At 34.1% G+C, this 9,021-nt stretch overlaps 1 protein-coding gene across 1 annotated transcript; it reads right to left on the reverse strand.

The window, feature by feature from the left end:
- Positions 1 to 2,433: 2,433 nt before the first annotated feature.
- Positions 2,434 to 8,430, reverse strand: LOC144847716 (nuclear pore complex protein Nup50-like). Its single transcript, XM_078704210.1, has 7 exons — positions 8,308 to 8,430; positions 7,754 to 7,860; positions 7,032 to 7,118; positions 5,450 to 6,098; positions 4,942 to 5,014; positions 4,253 to 4,368; positions 2,434 to 3,409 (listed from the first exon to the last, which is right to left on the reverse strand). The coding sequence occupies exons 2-7, from the start codon at positions 7,820 to 7,822 to the stop codon at positions 3,150 to 3,152; spliced, it is 1,254 nt and encodes a 417-aa protein (XP_078560336.1). The 5' UTR covers positions 7,823 to 7,860; positions 8,308 to 8,430; the 3' UTR covers positions 2,434 to 3,149.
- Between the last annotated feature and the right edge of the window lie 591 nt (positions 8,431 to 9,021).

Genomic DNA, 9,021 nt, shown 5'->3' on the forward strand with positions numbered 1-9,021 from the left:
ACAACGGGAAAGTGGTAAATCACCGCAGTACAGTGGCATCAGCGTAGTAATTTTGATAATAAAATATTACTAAAATATTGGTATTTCATTAGTTTTTGTAACGAAAGGCTAGTAAATATGACACAAACAATATAATTTATTCATATTTTATGTAACGGAATTATTACATTCCTTCCTTATGATAAAGTTTTGCTCCTACTTTCTCCGGCGGATGAACTTAATTATTCCAATTATAACATTCGCCACACTTTGTTCGTTTTGTTCCTCTTTTTGGAACCCCCGGATGTTGAACTGTTTTGTAACTCTTTTATACCTGGATTCCAATTGTTAGATGAAGACAATTTATCAATTTAGTTAGCAAGATGGTCCTATTCGTAGAAAATGTAATTTTTCAAGACGTTTTCGGTTCTTCGAAGTGGTAAAAATCACTACTTCTAGCGCCACCAGGACACCAGCTTCGTGGTACGCGCAGTTACAATACGGTATACTGTTGGTTGGTGTGCGATGAGAAGGCTTGCAAAACATAATTCCCGTTTTTCCGATACCAATTCCTTTAGCCGAGATTTTGAAAATACTGCTAATTTATTTCTTAAAATATTCAATAGGCCTACAATAATATGATGTAAATCTAAAAAAAAAACCTAATATTCCGTCAAAAAACGATAAGGCCTAAATAGATTAAGACTTTTTTCTTATCTTTTATTAAAATAAACTTAAGTTTACTATAAAACTATTTAACTGTAATTGTCAATTACGTTGTGAATCAATAGCTTGCAGTAAATTGTATATGATTTTTTAATTAATACACAAAATAGAACACTAATTAATCTTATATCGGTCGTTTCATATTAAATACAATTTAAAGTAGCCTATATTACCAAAATCAAACAAATTGTTTTCTTTTTTAAATTGAAATTGTAAAGTCCCTTGATTGGAATTGCCAAACTGTAATTTGTTAGATTTTGTTAAATAATTTTATTTTTTTTCAATACAGGTACAGTACATGTATTTTATTTTTTTAAGTCGTGTGGGATTGCTAAGTGGTCGACGTCATGCCTTTACTTCTTAGCAAAATTGAGGGCGTCCTATTATGATTTCGCGTGAAATATTTTTTAACATATAATACTGGTACCTGAAATAACACATATCTGTAGATTATTAATATAATGAAAAGGGGTAAATACATGTCAATGCTATACATAAAAAAAATTATAATTAAAAATAATTATAACATTATCAAGGATTATTCTCTTTTAAAATATATATTTATAGAAAACGATAAAAAGGAATATAGGCCTATTTATGAAATGTAGGACCAACATTCGCATGAGATTTAAACTGAAGGGACCATATCATTTATTAACGTATCGTTTAGTATTTATTGTGGTAAATATTAGTATGGTAAATGTATATTAAAGATGCAGTGACCGCCAAAAACATACACAAATGAAGATTAATTAAATCAGACTTTGAATAGGTTATTTTGTATTTTTAGGTTAATCACAGTCTTTTCCGTAGAAAAAAAACGAAAAAAAATAATGATGCTTTCACTAAAATAACATAGTAAATGGTTAAATTCAACAAAAAAAATCTATTGTCTGGCAGCCAATTTGACCATTTTTTTGCTTTAAATTACAGTGAAACGTTACATATCGTATCGATTTTATATCGGTATCATAAGCGAAACACACCAAATTAACCGTAATCGGTAATTAAATTTAAAACATACCAATCAAATCCGTTATTAACACTAATACATTAAAAAACGCAAGTAGGCCTAAAGGTTAACACAGTTATTTGAAACACATTTCGTTTGTTTTTAATACCTGTATAGCTCGCAGTTTTGACACGTGTATTGGTCGTGTGGTACGCGACGCGAAAGCTAAATATTTGTTAAAAGTCGAGCAATTTAGACATTCAATTATTTCACGTAAAATAAACACACAAATCCGCTTTTGTTAGGTTTTTTTTAAAAACACGAGTATATCAGTATAATAAAATTACTTGGAAATTAAATAGTTGAAAAGGGCATAATATGTTCATTGACATGAGAACTTCAGAAAAGTAAAATTTAGTTTATAGTTAAGTTCCCATCAACAAATGAAGGTCGTACCAAGGCAATCGAACAACAGGAAGATGAGCTCCGGAGATCAAAATGTTTATCTGTGGCTGCGACACGATCTGTTCCACGCCTCTTAGCAGACACGGTGCGCTGCAGAGAATATGTACATAGTACAGTACTGTTGGTATTTGTCGCAGCCAGACATAAGATCAAGAGAATGATACGCGTTCCTATCTTGGCCAGGCGCAGTGTTCCAATTGTCTTGGTCATACTAACCCTAAAGTCACAGGAGCGTCTATCTACCAACAGACGTAACAACGCGGCAACTATAATAGGTAAGTTACACGGTAAAATCAAAACATCACAACAAATTATGTTTATTTAAAACTTTAATTAAAATGACATGTTGAACTTAAAATATATTTTAGTTGCTCAAAATTTAGAGACACAAATCTGATCTCTATTATTACAATATAATTATTCCCATTTTATTGAGCCAACAAAGTAATACTTCTGTACAATTATTAGGTTTAAAAAAAATTCAACATAACCAAACCATGGAAGCACACTGTGTTTATAAATAAAATGGTATGAATATTAAACAGACATAAAAAAATACAATTTCGTTTCAGAGATAAAGTTAAGCACCATCCCAAATTGTTTTTATGGAATTCTAACCACCAGATTTTTTTGTAAATGCAAAGTGAATTTTTCTCCATAAACTTAAAACTCAATTATACAGATTGTAATTAATAAAACTGTTTAAATACAAGTAAAAAACGAATTTGTTTATGATAAAACATTTAAAATGTATGTCTTAGAATTGATCATAAATATTAAGAAACAAATTTGACATGCTGTTTGCCGACTACAATACATCAGAATCAATTCTTGTTGCAATTAAAAATGCAGACTAAATCTAACATTTTTTACAATACACTAAACTAGTCTTTATTCACAGTAATAGTTAAGTTATTCAAATTATTAGCTATTATTTTCTAGTTATTTATTATTATATTTTAATTTAATTGTATATAGTTTAGATTTGTGTTTCTACCTGAACAAAAATAATTCAGCAAACATCTGATCATTTCATAACCTTTTTTATTTCTTCAAGAAGTTTATCAGCATCGTCAGCGGTCTTCACGCGAAATAAAAGCGGGACGGGCTGTGCGGCACAACCAGTCTCGCAAACGTTGCTTCCTTGAGGGTTTGGATATTTCTTATTACACTGCGGACATTTGTTGCTGACCGGTGGGTTTGGCGGTATGATCATCATTACGTTGTTTTTACCTTGTCGTTGAAGTGGAAGATTTGGCGGCAGTCCAATATTTAAAATAATATTTCCTGTGTAAGAATAAACAATTTTATATATGTAATTGTATTTTAACTACTGTGAAGTAGGTTTTCATCAGGGAGTTGAGTAATTGGTCAGACTTTGCCCTACTTTACAATTATCATTCTGCTTTCTTGAGCTCCCAGTCATCAGCGCAAGCAAATTATGTCAGAGTAGGGCAAACATCAGACCAATTAATTTTATATATATAATATTAATAAATATTAATTTCAAGACAATTCTGTTAAGTGTACATTGCTACAAAAGCAGTACTTTATAATATTACCATTTTCTGCATATTTTTTATTTTATCACATCAAACAAGAAATTGCCAATTACAGGATGGATAAACCATATCATGCTTTTCACATCTGCATAAATTGTTAGAATTTACAAGCTACATATGCGCATGATCTCGAGAGAAAACATAGTTGCACGCTATTTGATTACTATGATTGGTCAGTTTAATACCAGGGAGCATGCGCAGTAACAACTTGGGACATGTCGTAACAAAAAAAGCCTCTCATCGTTGCGTTTTCTCCCGATATTTCACAGGGGTCCCCTTCCAGAAAATTGTCTTCACACTATGCAAATCTGGTTACAAAAAATATACTTGTTACAAGTTGTTACTTTTTTGCAGGTGTGAAAAGAGTACAAGTTTCATTTGAGGCTTAGGTAGTGGAGTTACAACCCTGGCACTAGGTCAGGATTGAACCCTGGCACTAGGTCAGGATTGAATCACGGATCTTGGAAATTCCTGTCAAATATGTTTACTTGAGAAAACATTTCCAGCTAACAAATTTAGTTTACATTGGGTAAAAAAACTGCATGACTACCTTAGTTGATAGTCTTACCTATATTTGTGTCAGCTCTGATGAGAAGTTGTGCAACTGTCCCTGTCTTCTTTAAATGCAAGTTACCAACACCTTTGTCTTTAAACGCATCACCAGATTTATAGAAGAGCTTACATCTAAAAAAAAAAGAAAGAGCCATAACAATAATTTGTGCATACCACTATAGAATTCTTATCATGGACAAAAATTAATCAAATATAATAATAATATCCTGAATTTGTGAAACCTCTAAGCGCTGTACATATTATTACCCTGGTCATTTTTTTTAACAAACCCGTACGGAAACATACTCTGCAATAATGCAGCTAGTAATCAGCGTATCTTGACCTTACCAGGTACTGACACTCATTTGTACACCTGGGTGGAGCGAGGCAAACATAAGGATACAAGCAATGCGATGACGAACCAACGATCCGAAGTGTCCAACACACTGAACCTCACACCGTTATAAATATAGCCTTGAATACATAGGATTCAGTCATCGCATGTGAATGAGGTATGTATAATTGTCGACATGGGGGTGGGAGTAGTATGTTAAATTTGGGCATGTTATTGCACTGCATATGCTAAAGCAATCTTCTAGTAGGACAGTATTTGAAACGTTGACTATCTATTGTCACCGTCATCTGTTATCACAATGAATAGTGGTCAAAAATTAAGTACCAGAAAAGGAATGAATGAATATATACCTGATAGTAAACAAAGCATCTTTTTCTTTAATTTCCTTAACTTCGGCCTTTGGCGGTTCATATTTGTCTTCTTCTGCACAAAAAATGTTCAACAAATTGATTACCTATATGAACTGAGAACTTAATGTCGCATCAGGCAGTCACATTATAATTGTACCCAAGGATAATATGTCACAGCAGACAGATAACTTCCCAATTGTCACATATACAAGTGATGTCTTGTTTATAACTGGGCCAGATTGCTCTCTTGAAATCATTACATATCTACGGTGCCATGTATCATTAAAAATTAACCTATAAGTGAATGTCACTCTATAGAAAGGGGTTCCGGGCGAGACCTTAGTCGTAGTTGTTGAGGATGGAGAGACTGATGTTTTAGATTGTGTTATGTTGGAACAACCCAATAAAGTGTTGTGTTTATAGCTGGATTTCAAGACTCTGTATGATTGATTACTACCACGATACAATCATCATTTGTTACACTAATATAATATGTAAAGCAACCCACCTTTATTGGCTGCTGTTCCAAATGTAGTGGGTTTTGTGTCAGTTGCTCCTTGTCCAAAAGTAAACCCACCAGTAGAACCTACTTTACCAAATAAGCCCACGGTGGAATTGTTATCTTTATTACCTAATCCAAGAAACGCTGACGACTCTGTTTTGCTTTCCGTGGTAGCTGGCTTAAATGAAAACCCAGAAAATCCTGTTTGTTGAGGCGGAATCGGTTTAACCGTTGATTCCTGCGAAACAGCTGGCGTTTTAGAAACTTCTATTTCGCTTTTACAAGAATTTTTCTCAATGTCTGAAAGGTGTTTTTTATAATCTTCAAAAATTGGAGACAGGTCGCATAATGGATTCTGATTTATATGTTTTTGAATCCATTCCAAGACACATTTGTTTAAACTTTTCAGCTGTGTTGAGTACTCAGTGGTGTGGTTTCCATTGGATGATTTAGTTTCAAGTGTGGTACTACCTGTAGATGTCTTGGAATCAGCAGGCTTACTTGTTTGGGGTTTAAAGCTGAATGGTGAAGCTGTAGGTTTACCATCCCCGTTTGGATTTGACGAGCTAAACATGGGCGATGGACGTGCTGATGTAGATGTACTTCCAAAACCTGAAAAACCTTTGAAAGCACTGAACGCTGTTCCGGTACTTCCCTAAAAATTAAAATAAATTAATGTATATGAATTATTATTTATCTTCATATACTGTATGTATTCATCACACCACTAACTATCTAGTTTTTTTGTATACTGTAATTATCAGTTTTATACTGAAACTGGGTTTTGAATATTAAAAAAAGTATCTAAAACGGAGTAAGAAATAAACACTAGGCTTAAAAACAAACAGAGGGTATATTTTTTCAATAGAATTCAGGCCTTGTCTTTTGAAAATTGCAACAAATTGCACTCCTCAATACATTCAGGTGTGCTGTTTGTATTTTGGTGTGTAGAAATTTACTAAATTTAAGTGTGTTTTAAACAGCTCACACAAGGGCAGTTTAGGAGTGTGTTAGGTGCACTCACTCACCTCAAAAGAAAAGGACCGAGGATTGATACAATATATTTTATTTTGTTGTTTTGTTTTTACAGCCGACACATTCTTATTTTATCAGGGTAATGATGTATGTAGTCGGCAAATAGTGGTCAGCCGAAATAAAAGGATCCTTATTAAAAGTTGCCCTTACATGGCCTAGATTGGTGGATATGGTTTATGGAAGTCGGCAGACGAGTCAACCATAACAAAATTAGTACTCGCCCTTACTTACGCGACCGTTAATTTTCAGCCCTGTTTTATGATCATTTAGGAGTCAGTACAATTGTCCTGAATAGATGCATATCAGATAGTACCATTAGTAGGCAGTGGCGTAACGGCCATGAGCACGCAATGGCTAAAGCCAGGGGCACAGAGCAGTCCAATGCAACTACCCAGCATCTCTTAGACACTTTAGGAGTGCTACGAGCGCTCAATGACTAAACCCAAGGCACAGAGCAATCTAATGCAACTACCCAGGCCCTTTAGGAGTGCTAAACCATTGCCTTCTGCATTACACCACTGTTAGTAGGCGTCACTAACATCAGGATTCTCACCTCATTTGCCCCAGCTACTTTTCGTCTTGCCTTCTTAATAACACGTTTTTGAATATCCTCAACATTTGCCTTTTGAAAGGTACCAGCCTACATAAAGGAAAAGTGGAAATTAAAAATGCTTAAGCTCTGTCCACCCTATCCAACCAACTTTATGTGACAACAAATGTGTTGTGTGCCCATATATGGACATGATGATGTCACATCACTACCAAATTTTGGTACATGACACTTTTTGTCTAGTTTGAATGATAGTAGACAGAGCTTTTATTATTATTTATAACGATTCTATTTTGTCAAAATATTGTGCAGTAACTTTGGATTCATATATTTTTGTTCTCTAATTTGTTATTTTTAAATTTGTAATGTATTACTGTTAGTTGATCACGGCCTTGTAGAAGAACAACTTTATGGTGACACCTTTCCCACTATTGTTTTTGGTACTTTTAGCTTTCACACATAGACCCACCCAACAAACAAAGCATATTGACCGAAATGCTAAGAAGCCCAACAGTTCTTTTCAGAACCACATACACATTGGTGTAATGTATATGTATCATTTTAAGGGTTTCATAATTGAGGGGTTGGCCGTAGTGTTAAAACACGCTGTATATTATTATTGCCAGGGCTTCTTATTGTTTTTTTCACAGGAAAGTGTCTCCTTAATAGGAGTGTCCCAAAGGAGAGGTTCCACTTGATTTAAATGATTTTGTTATTTTAATTACCTCTTCAGGTTCATCTTCCTGATCCCAATTGCGATCAGTCAGCTCGTTGGTTGCTTCTCGTTTTGGCATCTTTAAAATGTGGTATGGAATATAACAAGATTGAAAATCTAAAAATAGTTGTGTGGAAATAAAAAGGAAATAATTTAAAATGCAGTTAAACAATTGAAGCCAAGAATTAAATTAAGTAATGTAAGCTGGAGGAATAACAACTGTAGCCCAAAGGCCTATACATCTGCCTGCTTCTAGGCCTAAGACGTATGTACAGCCTGCCCTTACTTTAGCTAGTAGGTAGCCTAGGTTAGCCTCGCCTAACAGTGCCTAGGCCTAGCCTATACTAGCTAGGCCTAGGCTAGGTCCGGGCACCTAGTTAGCTATACTAGGCTATAGCCTAGGCCTAGATAGGACGGTGAGAGATCTACCGTACTAGTTAGGCCTAGCCTATGCCTATTCATTATTAATCACCGGTATCCCTTCCCATATGATACAATGTTTTTAAAGGTAAATAAGAAACCTACTTTTAACGAAAAAATAACAATGATTAGTCAGAAATTTACCATGCAAGAAAGGAAGAGTCTCGGGAGCATGCAGCCTCTCGCGCTAGCCTATGTTTGGTGATATGCTGCTGCCAAGAAAATTAAAGCTACATTACAAAATGGATCCGTCCAATTCGTTCGCGCGCTGTTTTTTGCAAACATAAAGAGGGAGTTATAATTTTTTGTTACAAAGATAAAAAAATCGTTTGGAACATTAAAGTCTACTGCCCTCTCAGCAAAAATTATGCTTACTTTTGAAGCAACAATTTATTGTATTGAAGCATTTCAAATAAAGGTTAATATAACAGCAAGCAATAAATTAAAAGCAAGTAACTGAACAATATTTTAATTCCTTATTAGGCCCTCATCATGAATCCAGAAAGTGAGAGTACTATACCAGATACAACATAGCAGGCCCAGTAAAAAAGAAAATACAGCACTAAAATAAAAGAACTAATTGCTGAATTTGGCCCGGAAAAAAAATACAAAACGTTACTATAATCGACCTCAATAGTTAGTTTGTGACGTGAATTTCAAGCATTTTATTACTTTAATTATGTAGCTTAATAAACACAAATTCATTTCAAATGAAATGTTATTGTGTGTGTAAATTCGGCATTCGTGGTAATATTGGTAATAAAAACAGTTTTTATTGCATTCATTCAAAATAACTCGGTTACATACTGATCGGATATTATTAATATACAATTTTACATCCGTGGCACACTTCGATAG

This window comes from Antedon bifida, chromosome 7 (genome assembly GCF_963402885.1).
Source record: "Antedon bifida chromosome 7, ecAntBifi1.1, whole genome shotgun sequence".
NCBI classification, from domain to species: Eukaryota; Metazoa; Echinodermata; class Crinoidea; order Comatulida; family Antedonidae; genus Antedon; species Antedon bifida.

What these genes read in the sequence shown, in the direction of transcription:
- LOC144847716 (XM_078704210.1), bottom strand. Translation starts at nt 7,822, where the DNA reads ATGCCAAAACGAGAAGCAACCAACGAGCTGACTGATCGCAATTGGGAT. An exon ending in AGGAAGATGAACCTGAAGAG is followed by an intron (nt 7,119 to 7,753) that starts GTAATTAAAATA and finishes TCCTTTATGTAG; the next exon opens with GCTGGTACCTTTCAAAAGGC. An exon ending in AAGTAGCTGGGGCAAATGAG is followed by an intron (nt 6,099 to 7,031) that starts GTGAGAATCCTG and finishes TTTAATTTTTAG; the next exon opens with GGAAGTACCGGAACAGCGTT.